This window comes from Phalacrocorax carbo, chromosome 29 (assembly GCF_963921805.1).
Source record: "Phalacrocorax carbo chromosome 29, bPhaCar2.1, whole genome shotgun sequence".
Taxonomy (NCBI): Eukaryota; Metazoa; Chordata; class Aves; order Suliformes; family Phalacrocoracidae; genus Phalacrocorax; species Phalacrocorax carbo.
Window position 1 is genome coordinate 611,195 of NC_087541.1, and position 18,911 is coordinate 630,105.

The 18,911-nt window shown below is 70.5% G+C and overlaps 3 protein-coding genes across 4 annotated transcripts; 2 read left to right on the forward strand and 1 right to left on the reverse strand.

The window, feature by feature from the left end:
• The first annotated feature begins 304 nt into the window (after window positions 1-304).
• On the forward strand, window positions 305-4,302 carry ZNF668 (zinc finger protein 668). The gene is made up of 2 exons (XM_064475534.1): window positions 305-368; window positions 1,003-4,302. The coding sequence occupies exon 2, from the start codon at window positions 1,009-1,011 to the stop codon at window positions 4,108-4,110; it is 3,102 nt and encodes a 1,033-aa protein (XP_064331604.1). The 5' UTR covers window positions 305-368; window positions 1,003-1,008; the 3' UTR covers window positions 4,111-4,302.
• A 592-nt stretch (window positions 4,303-4,894) lies between these two features.
• On the reverse strand, window positions 4,895-8,147 carry LOC135318341 (zinc finger protein 835-like). Of its 2 annotated transcripts, none has more exons than XM_064475538.1 (3): window positions 7,722-8,147; window positions 7,540-7,599; window positions 4,895-7,030 (listed from the first exon to the last, which is right to left on the reverse strand). In XM_064475538.1, the coding sequence occupies exons 1-3, from the start codon at window positions 7,744-7,746 to the stop codon at window positions 4,950-4,952; spliced, it is 2,166 nt and encodes a 721-aa protein (XP_064331608.1). In that variant the 5' UTR covers window positions 7,747-8,147; the 3' UTR covers window positions 4,895-4,949. The 2 variants fall into 2 exon arrangements, with proteins under 2 accessions (XP_064331608.1, XP_064331607.1); XM_064475537.1 differs by having other exon boundaries at window positions 7,498-7,599.
• Window positions 8,148-9,858: 1,711 nt separating this feature from the next.
• Window positions 9,859-15,858, forward strand: MAPK7 (mitogen-activated protein kinase 7). Its single transcript, XM_064475535.1, has 6 exons — window positions 9,859-10,062; window positions 11,273-11,438; window positions 12,599-14,037; window positions 14,887-15,305; window positions 15,401-15,528; window positions 15,607-15,858. Exons 1-6 carry the CDS (start codon window positions 9,864-9,866, stop codon window positions 15,752-15,754), a joined length of 2,499 nt encoding a protein of 832 aa, XP_064331605.1. The 5' UTR covers window positions 9,859-9,863; the 3' UTR covers window positions 15,755-15,858.
• Window positions 15,859-18,911: the final 3,053 nt, after the last annotated feature.

Below are 18,911 nucleotides of genomic sequence, written 5' to 3' on the forward strand. Positions count from 1 at the left end.
TAGGGAGGGGGAACCCCGAAACCCCCCCAGGGGACCCCCAAAACCACGGGGAAGCCCCCTCACGCCTTCCAATCTGGGGGGGGTCCCGCTCCCCGCCCCCATGGCCCCTCCCCCAATGGGGGACCCACCACCCACAGTGGGGTCTGGACCCCCCCGCCCCTCCCCCCCAGCCCCCGCACCGGCACCTCCTTTTGTTGCGGGGAGACCGGAAGCCACCGGTGACCCCGCCCCTTCCGTGTCCCCTCCCCCCCCGCCCGGAAGCCCCTCCCCCACCCCTCACGGGGCGGCGGCCCCGCCCCTCCCGCTTCCGCCCCGCCCCCCCCCCCGCGGTCCTAGCGCCCGCCGCGCCCGCAGCGGAGCCCCCCCAGGTAAGGACGGGCCCCCCCCCACCCTCCCCCGGGCATCGCCCCCTCCCCCCGCCCCCCCTCCCATGGTGCATTGCAGCCCCCCCACCCCCCCCACCCCCCCCCGCATCGCACGGCCCTTCCCGGGGTGCCTTGCAGACCCCCCCCAGCATTGCACAGCACCCCCCCCCATATTGCACCCCCACCGCGGGGCGCGTACCCCCCCCCCTCCCCGCACCCCCCCATCCCCCACTGCACCGACCCCCCCAAATTGCAACCCCTCCCCGGTGCATCGCAACACCCCCCACCCCCACATTGCACCCCCCCCTTCCCATGGTGCATTGCGGGCCCCCCACCGCATCGGGCGCCCCCCCCCCAATTGCACCCCCCTTCCCATGGTGCATTGCAGCGCCCCTCCCCCACCCGTCCCGCCATCTTGACGCCCGACAAAGGGGGGGGGGGAGGGGTCAGCCTCCCTGGAGGGGAGGGTGGGGGGTGGGGGAAGTGGGGTGGCACCCCCCTCCCCACCCACCCCCACCCCGGGCACAGCCCGCCAGGTGGCAAAACGGGGTAAAAACGGCACCAAAATGGGTGTAAAGATGGGGGCGGGGCGGGGGCCGGGGGTCCGCAGGCGTCCGACATGGCCTCGTGTCCGCAGGGGGCCATGGAGGAGCGGCAGGAGGGTCCCGGCGGCGCCTGCGGGGGCCACCACGGAGCCGCCCCCGGCCCACCCTCCTGCGTGAAGTCGGGGAGCGGCTACAAGTGCCCCACCTGCGCCACCACCTTCCCGGCCCCGCCGCGGGCCCTGCGCGGCGCCCGGGCGACGGCCCCCGCCGCCCCCCGGAGCGGCCCCCCAGCGCCCCCCGCCCCCGGAGGGGCCACCACCAGGTCCAGAAGCGCCAACGCGACCAGGTCGAGGGGTGCCGCCGCCGCGACGGATGCGCCCACCCCCTCCGGGGCCGCCGCCGCCGCCCGGTCCAGGGGTGCCCCCGCCGCCGCCAGGTCCAGGGGTGCCCCCGCCACCCGGTCCAGGGGTGCCCCCGCCACCCGGTCCAGGGGTGCCCCCTCCGCCAGAGGCGCTGCCACCACGACGGAGGCATCCGGAGAGCCCACCCCCACCAGAGATGCCGCCACCGTGGCGGACACATCCAAACCAGCCGGAGGTGCCGCCGCCGCCCCTCCCCGGTCCAGGGGCGCCCCCGCCACCCGGTCCAGGGGTGCCCCCGCCACGAGGGCGGCATCCAAAGCACCCGGAGATCCCACCGCCACGACAGCCGTGGCCGAAGCCCCCGGAGACGCCGCCGGCAGCGCCACCTCCCCGACGGACGCGTCCGGAGCACCTGGAGACGCCGGCGCTGCGGCAGAGGCTCCCGGCGCCGCCGCCGCCAGCGCCACGGACGCGCCCTGCTCCGCCTGCCCCCGCCCCGCTCCCCCCTTCCCCTGCGCCGCCTGCCCCAAGTCCTACGGCACCCTCTCCAAGCTGACCATCCACCAGCGCGCCCACACCGGCGAGCGGCCCTTCTCCTGCCCGGATTGCCCCAAATCCTTCGCCGACCCTTCCGTCTACCGCAAGCACCGCCGCGGTCACGCCGGGCTGCGTCCCCACCGCTGCAGCGCCTGCCCCAAAGCCTACGCCGAGCGCAAGGACCTCCGCAACCACCAGCGCAGCCACACGGGCGAGCGGCCCTTCCTCTGCGCCGAGTGCGGCAAGAGCTTCGGCCGCTCGTCCTCCCTCGCCTGCCACCAGCGCATCCACGCCTCCCGCAAGCCCTACGCCTGCGGCACCTGCGGGAAGGCCTTCACTCAGCTCTCCTCCTTCCAGAGCCACCAGCGCGTCCACACCGGGGAGCGACCCTACCTCTGCCCCCAGTGCGGGCGGATGTTCTCCGACCCCTCCAGCTACCGCCGGCACCAACGCGCCCACCAAGGGGTGAAGCCCTACGGCTGCGGGGAGTGCGGCAAAGCTTTCCGGCAGCCGGCGGACCTGGCGGTGCACCGGCGGACCCACACGGGCGAGCGGCCCTGGCGCTGCGGGGAGTGCGGCAAAGCCTTCGTGGCCTCCTGGGACCTCAAGCGGCACCGGCTGACCCACACGGGCGAGCGGCCCTGGCGCTGCGGGGAGTGCGGGAAGGGCTTCGGGGAGAGGGCGGCGCTGGGCAAGCACCGGCGGACGCACTCCGGCGAGAGGCCCTACGCCTGCGGGCGCTGCGGGAAGGGCTTCGGGGTGGCCTCGGGGCTGCGCAAGCACGAGAGGACGCATGGCAAGCGGGAGGCGGGCGGCGGGGACGGCGCGGCCGCCGGCGGGGGGGCAGAGGCGCCCACCGGCGCGGGCCTCAGCGTGGCCGGACCTTTCCTCAAGATGGCTGTCGTGCCTGGCCTCGGCGCGGCTGGAAGCGCTCAGGGCACGGCCACCAGGCTGGGCCATGACCTGGCTGCTGGAGCTGGACACAACGTGCCCGCCGGGGCTGGCCATGGCATCGCCGCCAGCGCTGGGTGTGACACGGGTGGTCAGCCGGGCCACGTTATGGCCACTGGCGTTGGCCATGACACAGGTGGTCAACCGGGCCATGTTATGGCCACCAGCGTTGGCCATGGCATTGCCGCCAGCGTTGGCCATGACACAGGTGGTCAACCGGGCCACGTTATGGCCACCGGAGTCGGCCATGACACAGTTGGTCAACCAGGCCACGTTATGGCCACCGGCGTTGGCCATGGCATCGCCGCCGGGGCTGGGCATGACACGGGTGCTCAACCAGGCCACGTTATGGCCACTGGCATTGGCCATGGCATCGCCGCCAGCGCTGGGCATGACACAGGTGGTCAACCGGGCCACGTTATGGCCACCGGCGTTGGCCATGGTATGGCCACCAGCACTGGGCATGACACAGGTGGTCAACCGGGCCACGTTATGGCCACCAGCGTTGGCCATGGTATGGCCACCAGCACTGGGCATGACACAGGTGGTCAACCGGGCCACGTTATGGCCACCGGTGTTGGCCATGGCATCGCCGCTGGCGCTGGGCATGACACAGGTGGTCAACCGGGCCACGTTATGGCCACTGGCATTGGCCATGGCATCGCCGCCGGTGCTGGGCATGACACAGGTGGTCAACCGGGCCACGTTATGGCCACCGGAGTTGGCCATGACATGGGTGGTCAACCGGGCCACGTTATGGCCACCAGCGTTGGCCATGACATGGGTGGTCAACCGGGCCACGTTATGGCCACCAGTGTTGGCCATGACATGGGTGGTCAACTGGGCCACGTTATGGCCACCGGCGTTGGCCATGGCATCGGCGCCAGCGCTGGGCATGACACGGGTGCCCAACCGGGCCACAAAGTGGCTGCCGGAGCTGGCCACAATATGGCCACCGGACTTGGCCATGACGTGGCCCACAGAGCCAGCCACAGCACGGCTGTCCAAGCCGGCTCTGAGGTGGCCGCCGCTGCTGGGCGGGGCGCGGGTGCCCAGCCTGGTCACGACGTGGCCGCCGCCCACGGAGCCGGCCACGACGCGGTGGCCACCGTGCGCTGCGTCGGCCTCAACGTGGCCGCCCCCATTGGAGACCCGGGGGCGTGTCTGATGGATGGGGGTGTGGCCACACCCGACCACACCTCCACAGAGCCCCGCCCCTTCGCCTGCCCCCTCTGCCCCAAGCGTTTCGGGGCCCGGGCGGGGCTTCGCAAGCACCAGCGCCGTCATGGCCACGCCCCCTCGCCGCAGGTCACGCCCACCCAGGGCCACACCCCTGCCGGAACATCTTAGCCACGCCCACACGGGCGGCCACACCCTGGGCACTCCCCATCCCCACCCCCTTGGTGCTGGGGGGGTGGGTGGGTCTCTCCGGCCACGCCCATGTCTGAAAAGGGGCGTGACTTGGGGGCGGTTCCTTCTGTGGCCCCACCCTTTTCTCTTCCCCCTTGAGTGTTAATGGGAAATAAATGGCCGAGTCAGCGCCTCCGCCTCCGTCTCTGTGTGACCCCCCCTCCCCCACCCCGGGGGCACCCAGGCATCGGGGACCCCCCGCCCATCCCCCACCCCAGGGCATCGGGGACCCCCCGCCCATCCCCCACCCCCCCAGGGGCAGCAACAACTCTCCAATTTTGGGGTTTCACCATCTTTATTTGGGTGTGTCCTGTCCCCCCCCCCCCGCTCCCAGCCAATGGCAATGGAGTGATCCCACAGCTTGGCCAATCACGTGCTGACCCCCCACCCCACCCCACCGCCCAGCCAATGGCTGCCCAGGGTCTTGGCCAATCCCCTGACAGTATTTCCCCCCACCACCCCCCTCCAGTCCCACCCCACCACCTCATTCACAGCCAATCCCACCTCAGCCCCGCCCCCTCCTCTCAGCCAGTCCCACCTCAGCCCTGCCCCCTCTCAGCCACTCCCACCTCAGCCCGGCCCCTCCTCTCAGCCAATCCCACCTCAGCCCCGCCCCCTCCTCTCAGCCAATCCCCTGCCAGCACCACCCCCCACATCAGTCCTGCCCCTTGCTCTTGCCCAACCCCACCCACCCCCCCAGCCGCACCCAATCACCCGCCCTGGCCACACCCACCCTGTAGCCAATGGCGTTGCGGGGGGAGGAGCCTGTCCCCACCCGTTCAGGGCGCCTGGGTCCGCTGCTGCGCCCCACAGGCGTCCAGCACCTCGGGGGGCTCCTCCATGGGGCGCCCCCCCGGACACGGGTGCCCCCTGGGGGTCCTGGCCTTGGGGTGCCCCTCCACGGTCCCCAGCCCTTGGTGCACCCCAAGGCTCCTGGGCGTCGGGTGCCCCCCCGGCACCTCCAGACCGTGGGGTGCCCCACACCCCGTGGTCTCTGGGCTCCCCTCCATCACCTCCAAGCCTGGTTGAACCTCCAGCGTCTTCAAGCCCGGTTTCCCCTCCATCGCCTCCGAACCTTGGTGCGCCCCACATCCCTCGGTCTTTGGGTTCCCCTCCATTGCCTCCGAACCTTGTTGACCCTCCAACGTCTTGGTCTTTGGGTTCCCCTCCAAGGCCTCCAAGCCCAGCTGACCCTCCAAGGCCTCCAGGCCTGGTTGACCCTCCAACATCTTGGTCTTTGGGTTCCCCTCCAAGGCCTCCAAGCCCGGTTGACCCTCCAAGGCCTCCAAGCCCAGCTGACCCTCCAAGGCTTCCAGGCCTGGTTGACCCTCCAACGTCTTGGTCTTTGGGTTCCCCTCCAAGGCCTCCAAGCCCGGTTGACCCTCCAACGTCTTGGTCTTTGGGTTCCCCTCCAAGGCCTCCAAGCCCGGTTGACCCTCCAACGTCTTGGTCTTTGGGTTCCCCTCCAAGGCCTCCAAGCCCGGTTGACCCTCCAACGTCTTGGTCTTTGGGTTCCCCTCCAAGGCCTCCAAGCCCGGTTGACCCTCCAACGTCTTGGTCTTTGGGTTCCCCTCCAAGGCCTCCAAGCCTGGTTGACCCTCCAAGGCCTCAAAACCTGGTTGACCCTCCAAGGCCTCCAAGCCCGGTTGACCCTCCAAGGCCTCCAAGCCTGGTTGACCCTCCAAGGCCTGCAGGCCCGGGTGACCCTCCAAGGCCCCCCGCGGCGCCCGCCCCTGCGCCGCGCCGTGCGCCTCCTCCAGGTGCACCCGCTCGTGGGTGATGAGGTTGGAGCTCTGGCTGAAGCGCCGGCCGCAGCGGGCGCAGCCGTAGGGCCGCTCGCCGGTGTGGGTCCGCCGGTGCTGCTCCAGGTGGGCGCTCCGGACGAAGGCCCGCCCGCACTCGCCGCAGCCGTAGGGTTTCTCGCCGGTGTGGATGCGCTGGTGCCGCACCAGGGTGGAGCTCATGCCGAAGGCCTTGCCGCACTCGCCGCAGCGGTAGGGCCGCTCGCCGGCGTGCGTCCGCCGGTGCAGGGCCAGGTTGGAGCGGAGGGCGAAGGCTTGCCCGCAGTCGCCGCAGGCGAAGGGCCGCCCCTCGCCGTGCGCCCGCTGGTGCCGCGCCAGCGCCGAGCGCAGCCCGAAGGCCCGGCCGCACTCCCCGCAGCGGTGGGGCTGCAGCCCCAGGTGCAGCCGCCGGTGCTTGGCCAAGGTGGCGCCGTGGCCGAAGCGCTTCCCGCACTCGCCGCAGGCGAAGGGCTTCTCGCCGGAGTGGCTGCGCTGGTGCTGGATGAGCTCCGAGCTCTGCACGAAGCCTTTGCCGCACTCGCCGCAGCGGAAGGGCTTCTCGCCGCCGTGCGTCTTGCCGTGCTTGAGGAGGTTGGCGCGCTGGGCGAAGCTCTTGCCGCACTGGCCGCAGCGGTAGGGCCGCTCGCCGGTGTGGCTGGCCTGGTGCTGCAGGAGGTCGGAGCTGCGGTAAAAGGCCTTCCGGCACTGGCCGCAGGCGTAGGGCCGCTCGCCGGCGTGGGCGCGCTGGTGCTTCACCAGGTTGGTGCTCTGGCTGAAGGCCTTGCCGCACTCGCCGCAGGCGTAGGGGCGCTCGCCGGTGTGGGTGCGGCGGTGCTGGGCCAGGTTGGAGCTCCAGCCGAAGGCTTTGCCGCAGTCGCCGCACTTGTAGGGCCGCTCGCCGGTGTGGGTGCGGAGGTGCTGGGCCAGGTGGGAGCGCTGGGCGAAGCGCTTGCCGCACTCGCCGCAGGCGTTGGGGCGCTCGCCCGTGTGGCTGCGCCGGTGCCGCTCCAGCTTCGACCACTGCCCGAAGGCTTTGCCGCACTCGCTGCAGATGTAGGGGCGGCCGGGGGGGGCTCCGGCTGCGCCGGGGGCAGGCGTCAGGGACCCCGGGGGGGCTCCTCTACCCGGCCCTGGTGGGGGTCAAGGGGTCCCGGAGCCCTGGGTCCCCTCCTCTGACCCGCCCTGGGGAGGGGTGGGGGGTCCCGGAGCCCTGGGTCCCCTCCTCTGACCCGCCCTGGGGAGGGGTGGGGGGTCCCGGAGCCCTGGGTCCCCTCCTCTGACCCACCCTGGGGAGGGGTGGGGGGTCCCGGAGCCCTGGGTCCCCTCCTCTGACCCACCCTGGGGAGGGATCGGGGGTCCCGGAGCCCTGGGTCCCCTCCTCTGACCCGCCCTGGGGGAGGGGTGGGGGGTCCCGGAGCCCTGGGTCCCCTCCTCTGACCCGCCCTGGGGAGGGGTGGGGGGTCCCGGAGCCCTGGGTCCCCTCCTCTGACCCGCCCTGGGGAGGGGTGGGGGGTCCCGGAGCCCTGGGTCCCCTCCTCTGACCCACCCTGGGGAGGGATCGGGGGTCCCGGAGTCCCGGGGGTCTCACCTGCCGCCGGCTCCTTGGGGGTGTCCTCAGCGGCTCCGGTTGGGGCGTCCGTGGGGCAGCCTGGGGGTGGGGGGGAAGGACACGACACGTCGGGGGGGGCCGGGGGTCCCCATGTCCGGCTGCCCCCCAGAAGGTGGGGGTTGGGGGTCTCAGCGGACCCGGGCGTCCGGGCCCCACCTTACCCGAGGGGCTGGTGCTGGCCTGCATTGTCACCAGGTGTGGGGCGCCGTGGGGCCCGGGTGCGTGGGTCCCACCCGGGGTGTGGGGTGCTGTGGGATGCTATGGGGCCCGGGTGCGTGGGTCCCACGTGGGGTGTGGGGCGCTATGTGTCCCACCTGGGATGTGGGGCGCTGCGGGCCGCTATGGGGCGCGGGTGCGTGGGTCCCACCCGGGGTGTGGGGCACTGCGGGGCGCTATGGGGTGCGGGTGCGTGGGTCCCACCCGGGGTGTGGGGCGCTGTGGGGCGCGGGTGCGTGGGTCCCACCCGGGGCGTGGGGCGCTGTGGGGCGCTGTGGGGCCCGGACGCCTGGGCCGCAGTGGGGGGCTCCAGCCGCCCCCCAACCTGCCGGGCCAAGGGAGCGGGAAGGAGGGGCGTGTCCAACAGCCAATCCCCGCCCAGCTGTGACGCCACTTCCGTTAACATCCCCACCTCCCCATGGCAACGCCCCATAGCAACGCCCCGTAGCAACGCCCGCCCCATAGCAACAGCGGGAAGAGCCGCGCCCTCCCTGCGCGCCGGTTGGCCGGTGGGAGCGGGGGGGCGTGGCCAGAGGGGGGCGAGGGGCGCGCCGGGGCGTGGCCGGGAGGCGTGGCGAGCGCGCGGGGCGCTGATTGGGGGGCGGCGCGGGTTGGGGGCGTGGCCGGGCGGTGCCACATCCGGGTCTCGCGGGGAGCGGCGGGAGCGGCGGCGGCGGCGGGGGGAGGTGAGTGGTCCCCGGGGGAGGGTGGGGTCCCCGGTCGCCATGGCAACCGCCCCCCTCCCCCATGGCAACCGCCCCCCCCCCCATCCCCACCGCGACCCCGCCCCGCCCTGGGACCCCCGGGGGGGCTCCGGGTCCCGCCCGGGGGGGGCCGGGATATGGGGGGCACAAATGTGGGGGTCCCCGGGACGTGTGGGGCGCGGGATGTGGGGGTCCCCGGGACGTGTGGGTCCCCAGGATACGTGGGTCCCCGGGACGCGTGGGGCGTGGGACGTGTGGGGCGCGGGACATGTGGGTCCCCAGGATATGTGGGTCCCCGGGACGTGTGGGGCACGGGACGTGTGGGCCCCAGGACGCGTGGGTCCCCGGGACGTGTGGGGCGCAGGACGTGTGGGCCCCAGGACGCGTGGGTCCCCGGGATGCGTGGGGCGCGGGACATGTGGGCCCCGGGACGCGTGGGGCACGGGATGCGTGGGGCGCGGGACATGTGGGCCCCGGGACGCGTGGGGCACGGGACATGTGGGTCCCCTGGACGTGTGGGTCCCCGGGACGCGTGGGGCGCGGGACGTGTGGGCCCCAGGATGCGTGGGGCACGGGATGTGTGGGTCCCCTGGACGTGTGGGTCCCCAGGATATGTGGGCCCCAGGACGCGTGGGGCACGGGACGTGTGGGTCCCCTGGACGCGTGGGGCGCGGGACGTGTGGGCCCCAGGACGCGTGGGGCACGGGACGTGTGGGTCCCCTGGACGCGTGGGGCGTGGGACGCGTGGGGCCCCGGGACGCGTGGGGCCCCGGGACGCGTGGGGCCCCGGGACGCGTGGGGCGCGGGACGTGTGGGCCCCAGGACGCGTGGGGCACGGGATGTGTGGGTCCCCTGGACGTGTGGGTCCCCGGGACGCGTGGGTCCCCGGGACGCGTGGGCCCCAGGACGTGTGGGGCACGGGACGTGTGGGTCCCCTGGACGTGTGGGTCCCCGGGACGCGTGGGGCACGGGACGTGTGGGTCCCCGGGACGTGTGGGTCCCCGGGACGCGTGGGGCACGGGACGTGTGGGTCCCCTGGACGCGTGGGGCGCGGGACGCGTGGGGCACGGGATGTGTGGGTCCCCTGGACGTGTGGGTCCCCTGGACGCGTGGGGCGCGGGACGCGTGGGTCCCCGGGACGCGTGGGGCACGGGACGTGTGGGTCCCCTGGACGTGTGGGTCCCCGGGACGCGTGGGGCACGGGATGTGTGGGTCCCCTGGACGTGTGGGTCCCCAGGACGTGTGGGGCACGGGACGTGTGGGTCCCCGGGACGTGTGGGTCCCCGGGACGCGTGGGGCACGGGACGTGTGGGTCCCCTGGACGTGTGGGTCCCCGGGACGCGTGGGTCCCCGGCGCGTGGCTGACGCGGCGGCGCAGGGGCCATGGCGGAGGCGGAGGCGGAGGCCGGGGGGCGCCGGGACCCCCCCGGGCGGGGGTCGGGCGCCGGGGGGGGCCCCCTGGCCCTGCTGAAGGCGCGGGCGCTCGACGTCACCTTCGAGGTGGGGGATGAGTACGAGGTCATCGAGACCATCGGCACCGGCGCCTACGGCGTCGTCAGCTCCGCCCGCCGCCGCGACACCGGTGCGGGCCGGGGGGCGCCGGGGGGGTCCTGGGGCCCCTGGGAGCCCTCGGGTGGGGGCTCTGGGGTCCTGGGAGCCCTTGGGTGGGAGTCATGGGGGTCCTGGGAGCCCTCGGTTGGGGGTCATGGGGCCCCTGGGAGCCCTTGGGTGGGGGCTTTGGGGTCCTGGGAGCCCTTGGGTGGGGGCTTTGGGGTCCTGGGAGCCCTTGGGTGGGCGTTGTGGGGCCCCTGGGAGCCCTCGGGTGGGGGCTCTGGGGCTCCTGGGAGCCCTTGGGTGGGGGTCCTGGGGTCCCTGGGAGCCCTTGGGTGGGGGCTCTGGAGTCCTGGGAGCCCTTGGGTGGGGGTTTGGGGTCCTGGGAGCCCTTGGGTGGGGGCTTTGGGGTCCTGGGAGCCCTTGGGTGGGGGCTTTGGGGTCCTGGGAGCCCTTGGGTGGGGGCTTTGGGGTCCTGAGAGCCCTTGGGTGGGCGTTCTGGGGCCCCTGGGAGCCCTTGGGTGGGGGCTTTGGGGTCCTGGGTCCCCTTGGGTGGGGGCTCTGGGGTCCTGAGAGCCCTTGGGTGGGGGTCCTGGGGTCCCTGAGAGCCCTTGGGTGGGGGCTCTGGGAGCCCTTGGGTGGGGGTCCTGGGGCTCCTGGGAGCCCTCGGGTGGGGGTTTGGGGTCCTGAGAGCCCTTGGGTGGGGGCTTTGGGCCCCTGGGTCCCCTTGGGTGGGGGTTTGGGGTCCTGGGAGCCCTTGGGTGGGGACTTTGGGGCTACTGGGAGCCCTTGGGTGGGTGTCCTGGGGGCCCTGGGTCCCCTCGGGTGGGGGCTTTGGGGACCTGAGAGCCCTTGGGTGGGTGTCCTGGGGGCCCTGGGTCCCCTCGGGTGGGGGCTTTGGGGACCTGAGAGCCCTTGGGTGGGTGTCCTGGGATCCCTGGGAGCCCTTGGGTGGGGGTCTTGGGCTCCTGGGAGCCCTTGGGTGGGTGTCCTGGGGGCCCTGGGTCCCCTCGGGTGGGGGCTTTGGGGACCTGGGAGCCCTTGGGTGGGGCTCCTGGGAGCCCTTGGGTGGGGACTCTGGGGTCCTGGGTGCTCTTGAGTGGGGGGGTCTTGAGCACCTGGGTCCCCTTGGGTTGGGGTTCTCAGGCCCCTGGGAGCCCTCGGGTGGGGGTCTTGGCGCTGTGGGTCCTTCTCGCGCCCCCGGGTGGGTGACGAGCCCCCCGGGGCCCGCGGGACGCCAGGCCAGCAGGTGGCCATCAAGAAGATCCCCAACGCCTTCGACGTGGTGACCAACGCCAAGCGGACCCTGCGGGAGCTCAAGATCCTCAAGCACTTCAAGCACGACAACATCATCGGCATCAAGGACATCCTCAAGCCCACCGTCCCCTACGGCGAGTTCCGCTCCGTGTGCGTGTCCCCCCGCCCGGGACCCCCGCCCGGGTCCCCCCCACGTGGCTGGGCCCATCGGGGGGTGGTGGCCCCCGTGGGGACGCCCCCAGCCCCTCCCGGGTGCTCCTGGGGGGCAGCAGGACGCACGGGATGGAGCCCAGTTGGCCATCTTGGTCCATCGGGGGGTGGTGGCCCCCACGGGGACGTCCCCATCCCCTCCCGGGTGCTCCTGGGGGGCAGCAGGACGGGCGGGATGGAGCCCAGTTGGCCATCTTGGTCCATCGGGGGGTGGTGGCCCCCGTGGGGACGTCCCCATCCCCTCCCGGGTGCTCCTGGGGGGCAGCAGGACGCAGGGGATGGAGCCCAGTTGGCCATCTTGGTCCATCGGGGGGTGGTGGCCCCCGTGGGGACGCCCCCATCCCCTCCCGGGTGCTCCTGGGGGGCAGCAGGACGCAGGGTATGGAGCCCAGTTGGCCATCTTGGTCCATCGGGGGGTGGTGGCCCCCGTGGGGACGTCCCCATCCCCTCCCGGGTGCTCCTGGGGGGCAGCTGGACACAGGGGATGGAGCCCAGTTGGCCATCTTGGTCCGTCGGGGGGTGGTGGCCCCCACGGGGACGCCCCCAGCCCCTCCCGGGTGCTCCTGGGGGGCAGCAGGACGCAGGGGATGGAGCCCAGTTGGCCATCTTGGTCCATCGGGGGGTGGTGGCCCCCACGGGGACGCCCCCATCCCCTCCCGGGTGCTCCTGGGGGGCAGCAGGACGCAGGGGATGGAGCCCAGTTGGCCATCTTGGTCCATCGGGGGGTGGTGGCCCCCACGGGGACGCCCCCAGCCCCTCCCGGGTGCTCCTGGGGGGCAGCAGGACGCAGGGGATGGAGCCCAGTTGGCCATCTTGGTCCATCGGGGGGTGGTGGCCCCCGTGGGGACGTCCCCATCCCCTCCTGGGTGCTCCTGGGGGGCAGCAGGACGGGCGGGATGGAGCCCAGTTGGCCATCTTGGTCCATCGGGGGGTGGTGGCCCCCACGGGGACGTCCCCATCCCCTCCCGGGTGCTCCTGGGGGGCAGCAGGACGCAGGGTATGGAGCCCAGTTGGCCATCTTGGTCCATCGGGGGGTGGTGGCCCCCACGGGGACGCCCCCAGCCCCTCCCGGACGCCTGGGTCCCCCTTCCTGCCTGCAGCTACGTGGTGCTGGACCTGATGGAGAGCGACCTCCACCAGATCATCCACTCGGCGCAGCCGCTGACGCTGGAGCACGTCCGTTACTTCCTCTACCAGCTCCTGCGGGGCCTCAAGTACATCCACTCGGCCAACGTCCTCCACCGCGACCTGAAGCCCAGCAACCTCTTGGTGAACGAGAACTGCGAGCTGAAGATCGGCGATTTCGGCATGGCGCGGGGGCTGGGGGCTGACCCGCGGCACGCCAAGGCCTTCCTCACCGAGTACGTGGCCACCCGCTGGTACCGGGCGCCGGAGCTGCTGCTCTCGCTCCACCGCTACACCCGCGCCATCGACATGTGGTCGGTTGGGTGCATCTTCGCCGAGATGTTGGGTCGCCGGCAGCTCTTCCCCGGCAGGAACTACGTCCATCAGCTGCAGCTCATCATGGCCGTGCTGGGAACGCCGCCGGCCGCCGTCATGTCGGCCATCGGCGCCGAACGGGTGCGGGCCTACGTGCAGAGCCTGCCGCCGCGCCCGGCGGTGCCTTGGGAGAGCCTCTTCGGCGACGCCGAGCCGGCGGCGTTGGCGCTGTTGGGTCGGATGCTGCGCTTCGACCCGCGGGAGCGGGTGGGGGTGGCCGAGGCGCTGCGGCACCCGTTTTTGGCCAAGTACCACGACCCCGAGGACGAGCCCGAGTGCGTCCCCGCCTTCGACTTCGCCTTCGACCGCCGGGTGCTCACCAAGGAGGAGATCAAGGCGGCCATCGTGGCCGAGATCGCGGACTTCCACGCCCGCCGCGACGGTATCCGGCGGCAGATCGCCTTCGCCCCGGCCGGCGGCGCCGAAAGCGCGGCCGGCGGCGCCGGCGTCAACGCGGCCAACGGCGCCGTGGCCGGCGTTAACGTCCCCATGGGTGACATCAACGCAGCCAGCGTTGGCGTCAACGCAACCAGCGTCAACGTGGCCGACGTCAACATGGCCAGTGCCAACGTGGCCAACGTCAACGCGGCCAACTCCAGCGTCAACGTGGCCAACGTCGGCATGGCCAACGTCGGCATGGGCAACTCCAGCGTCAGCGTGGCCAACTCCAGTGTCAACGTGGCCAACGCCGCCATGGCCAACGTCAATATGGCCAACGCCGCCATGGCCAACATCAGTGCCGCCATGGCCAACAGCAACGTCAACATGGCCAACGCCGCCATGGCCAACGTCAACACAGCCAATGTCAACGTGTCCAATGCCACGGTGGGCGGCGTTGGCCCAGCCTGGCCCTGCGCCGACGTGGACATGCCGAGCCCTGGCCCCGCCCCTGCCCCTGACTGCCCAATGGACTCTCCCCGGGTGAAGGCGGAGCCAGGGGCCCCCGCAGCACCCAAGCGGGACGGCGCCATCTCCGACGACACCAAGGCCGCCCTCAAGGCCGCGCTGCTCAAGTCGGCCATGAGGAACAAGAGCAAAGGTGAGGGGCGCTGGGACGCCTGGGACCCCTGAGGGCTGGGGGTGGGGTGGGGGCTCCATCCCGGACACCTGGGTCCCAGGGGTTGGCTGTGGCTGGGTCGGGTTGGTCATGGATGGGTCGGGTCGGTCGTGGTTGGGTTGAGCTGTGGTTGGGTTGGGTTGGTCGTGGTTGGGTTGGTCGTGGTTGGGTTGGGTTGGTCGTGGTTGGGTCGGGTTGGTCGTGGTTGGGTCGAGCTGTGGTTGGGTTGGGTTGAGCTGTGGTTGGGTTGGGTTGGTCGTGGTTGGGTTGGTCGTGGTTGGGTTGGGTTGGTCGTGGTTGGGTTGGGTTGGTCGTGGTTGGGTCGGGTTGGTCGTGGTTGGGTTGAGCTGTGGTTGGGTTGGGTTGAGCTGTGGTTGGGTTGGGTTGGTCGTGGTTGGGTTGAGCTGTGGTTGGGTTGGGTTGAGCTGTGGTTGGGTCGGGTTGGTCGTGGTTGGGTTGAGCTGTGGTTGGGTCAGGTTGGTCGTGGTTGGGTTGAGCTGTGGTTGGGTCGGGTCGGTCGTGGCTGGGTCGGGTTTGTCGTGGTTGGGTCGGGTTGGTCATGGCTGGGTCGGGTTTGTCGTGGTTGGGTCGGGTTTGTCGTGGTTGGGTCGGGTTTGTCGTGGTTGGGTCGGGTTTGTCGTGGTTGGGTCGAGCTGTGGTCGTGGTTGGGTTGAGCTGTGGTTGGGTTGGGTTGGTCGTGGTTGGGTTGAGCTGTGGTTGGGTTGGGTTGGTCGTGGTTGGGTTGGTCGTGGTTGGGTTGAGCTGTGGTTGGGTTGGGTTGGTCGCGGCTGGGTTGGTGGCTCCACCCCTGCCCTCCCGCGTCCCCCACAGAGCCGCAGTGCGCAGTCCCGGAGGCGCCGGAGGGCCGGAAGCCGGTGACGGCAGCGGAGCGGCAGCGGGAGCGGGAGGAGAAGCGCCGACGGCGGCAGGAGCGGGCGAAGGAGCGGGAGAAGAAGCAGCGGGAGCGGGAGCGGCGCGAGCCCCGAGGCCGCGGGGAGGGGCTCCGGGGGCTCGTCCTCACCGACGACGACCGCCACCTCCTCGAGCGTTGGACCAAGATGCGGGACGGGGCCCCGCCTCGCCCCCCGGCCCCTCCCCGCCCCCCGGCCCCTCCTCCCCCTTGCCCCCAACCTTGTGGGGCACCCCCCGAAACCTGGCCGGGCCCCGAGGTCTGGCCGGAGCCCCCCGCCGCCCCGCTCCCGGCTGACCCCGACGTGGCCACCGTCACCCAGCAGCTCTCCAAGTCGCAGGTGAGGGTCCCAGGTGTCCCCTGGTTGGGGGGAGGGACGCGGGCGTCACGGCTTGCCCTCCGTGCTCACCATCATCATCGTCACCCCTCCCGCAGGTGGAGGACCTGCTGCCCCCCGTCTTTTCGGTGACCCCCAAGGGGAGCGGGGCCGGCTACGGGGTGGGCTTCGATCTGGAGGAGTTCCTCAGCCAATCGCTGGACATGGTGGGGGACACCAAGGACAGGTGAGGGTGGGGGTCCGGGTTGGTGGGGGGGTGGACCCCGGCGTCCCCGCTGAGGCCACGCCCCCCTCCCCACCGCAGCCAAGGGGATTCGGCGCCGCTGTCGGCCTCGCTGCTCGCCGATTGGCTGGAGGTGCATCGCCTGAGCCCCGCCGCCCTCGAGAGCCTCCAGCGCGACCTCCAGCTCGGCTCCCCCATGCTGCTCGCCGACGACCTCCCCGACCCCTAGCGGAGGGGACCCTGGTGCCTTGGCCCCGCCCCCTCTTGGTGGTGCCTTGGCCCCGCCCCCCCTTGGTGCCTTGGCCCCGCCCCCCCATTAAATTTGTAAGGAAACGGCCCCGTTTCGTGCCACCCGTCTGAGGGACCCGGCCGTCGGCCTTGGCTCCTTGGGGACCTATAGGAGCTATAGGGCATGGTGGGGCTCTGGGGGGCTGCCGGAGACTCTACGGACCTATAGGGGCTGGAGGGGGCTACAGGGAGCCGTACAGGCTGTATGGGGACCTATGGGCTCTATAGGATTCTATAGGATTGTAGAAGACACTATAGGTCTATAGGGGCTACAGGGAGCCGTACAGGCTGTATGGGGACATATGGGCCCTATAGGATTCTATAGGATTGTAGAAGACACTATAGGTCTATAGGGGCTACAGGGAGCCGTACAGGCTGTATGGGGACATATGGGCCCTATAGGATTGTAGGAGGCACTACAGATCTATAGGGGCTGGAGAGGGCTATAGGGAGCCGTACAGGCTGTGTGGGACCTATAGGACTGTCCATAGGGAGCTTATGGGTTGTACGAGGTTACTTTATATGAAGCTACAGGGGCCATATGGGGCTACAGGGCCCTGTGCAGGCTGTGTGGGGGAACCTAGGGGCTGCATGGGTCTACAGGAGGCTATGGTCCAGTGGGGTCCTCTGTAGGGCTATAGGTGCTGTGGGTGCTATACAGGGCTATAGGGAGTTGCATGGCGTTTTAGGCAACTGTGTGGGATTACAGGGAGCCCTATGGGGCTATAAGTAGCTGTACGTGCACGTATGGTTTTGTATAGGGCTGTTTGGTAGCACGTAGGGCGATAAGGGGGCTACAGAGAGCTGGAAGGGGCTATAGGGGCTTGTGGGGACCTTGTGGGAGCTACAGGGAGCTGCAGGGACCCATGGGGAACCCCTAGGGATAAGAAGGAGCTGTAGGGGTGTCAGGGGAGGTACAGAAACGCAACACCACTATGGGGGCTGTAGGGGCCACATAGGAGCTGCAGGGACGTATGGGGAGCTGTAGGGACCCCATGGCCACTATAGGGGGCTGTAGGGGCCACATAGGAGCCATAGGGACGCACGGGGAGCTGTAGGGACCCCATGGCCACTCTAGGGGGCTGTAGGGGCCATATAGGAGCCGGAGGGACCCCCCCCGTCCCCCCCCCCCACCCCGACCCGAGGAGGAGGAAGGAAGGAGGCGGAGGCGGGTGCGTTTTTGTGGCATGGGTTTCGTAGCAAATACATCACAGACCACGAGGGGACGATACAGAGCTCGGGGGGGCGGGGGACCCCCCCCGGACCCCCCGCGGCGTGGGGTTGGGGGGCAGCGCGGGGGGCACGGCGGCGGCAGCGGTGCTGCGGCGGCCCCCACGGGGCGGGAAATCTAAGTGGGGGGTGGTTCCTCGGCCAGGGGGTGCGGTGGGGGGAGCGGGTGACGGGGGGTGGATGGGTGGTGATTGCGGGGGGTCATTGAGGTCGTGGTTGGGTCATTGAGGGCGTGGTTGGGTCATTGAGGGTGTGGTTGGGTCGTTGATGGGGTGGTTGGGTCGTTGACGGCGTGGTTGGGTCATTGAGGGCGTGGTTGGGTCTTTGAGGGCGTGGTTGGGTCATTGAGGGCGTGGTTGGGTCATTGAGGGCGTGGTTGGGTCATTGAGGGTGTGGTTGGGTCGTTGATGGGGTGGCTGGGTCGTTGACGGCGTGGTTGGGTCATTGAGGGCGTGGTTGGGCGGTTGATGGGGGTGTTGGGTCATTGACAGAGTAGTTGGGTCTTTAACAGCATAGTTGGGTTGTTGGTGGGGCGGTTGACAGGGCAGTTGGGTCATTGATGGGGTAACTGGGCGGTTGGTGGGGCGGTTGAGCAGCTGGCAGGGCAGTTGGGTAGTTGGGTCATTGGTGGGGTTGTTGGGTCATTGACAGGGCGGTTGGGCAGTTGACGGGGTGGTTGGGCCATTGACAGACCAGTTGGGTGAGCGATGGGCTGGTTGGGTCCTCAGTGGGGCCATTGTGCGGTTGACGGAGTCATTGGGTGGTTGATGGGGTGGGTGGGTGGGTGATGGGGCAGTTGACGGGGTAGTTGGGCAGTTGATGGCGTGGTTGGGTGGGTTACGGGGTAGTTGAGCTGTTGACGGGACAGTTGGGTGATTGATGGGGTGATTGGATCATCGGTGGGGTCATTGGGCGGGTGACGGCGTGGTTGGGCGGGTGACGGGGTCATTGGTGGGGTGGTTGGGTGGGTGACAGGGTCATTGGTGGGGTTGTTGGGTGGGTGACGGGGTCGTTGGGTGGGTGACGGGGTCATTGGTGGGGTGTTGGGTGGGTGACAGGGTCATTGGTGGGGTTGTTGGGTGGGTGACGGGGTCGTTGGGTGGGTGATGGGGTCGTTGGGTGGGTGATGGGGTCATTGGTGGGGTTGTTGGGTGGGTGACAGGGTCGTTGGGTGGGTGACGGGGTCATTGTTGGGGTGTTGGGTGGTGATTGGTTGCTCAGTCAGGCCAGCGGGGGGGCGGGTGGGAGGTGGCTGAGCCGCGATTGGTCGGGAGCTTGGAGGAGCGGTTGGCTGGTTGGCTGGTCAGCTGACAGTGGTCAGCTCTCTGATTGGCCACTTGGGTCAGCGGGTGATTGGGCAGGAGGTTGAGCTGCCGGGTGGTTGGTTGGTCTCGTGGGTGGGTCGTTGGCTGGTTGGATGGGTGGTTGGTTAGTTGGGTGGGTGTTAAGCCAGATGGGTGGTTAGTTGGGTGATCAGCTGGTTGGTTAGGTGGGCGATGGGTTGGTTAGCTGGTTAGGCAGGCGATGAGCTGGTTGGTCAGCTGGGCGATGGGTTGGTTAGCTGGTTAGGCAGGCGATGAGCTGGTTGGTCAGCTGGGCGATGGGTTGGTTAGCTGGCTGGCAATTATCAGGTTAGTTAGATGGTCAGCTGGTTAGCTGCTTGGATGGCTGGCAGTTGGGTGATCAGATGGGTTGTTAGCTGGTCGGGTGGGTGGTTAGCTAGTTACTTGGGTGGTTAGCAGGTTGGTTAGCTGACTGGGTGGGCAGTAGTTAGCTGGTTGGTTGCTTAGCTGTTTGGACGGGTGGTTGGTTAGTTGCTTGAGTGGGTGGGCTGTTGGTTAACTGGTTGGATGGGTGATGGGTAGCTG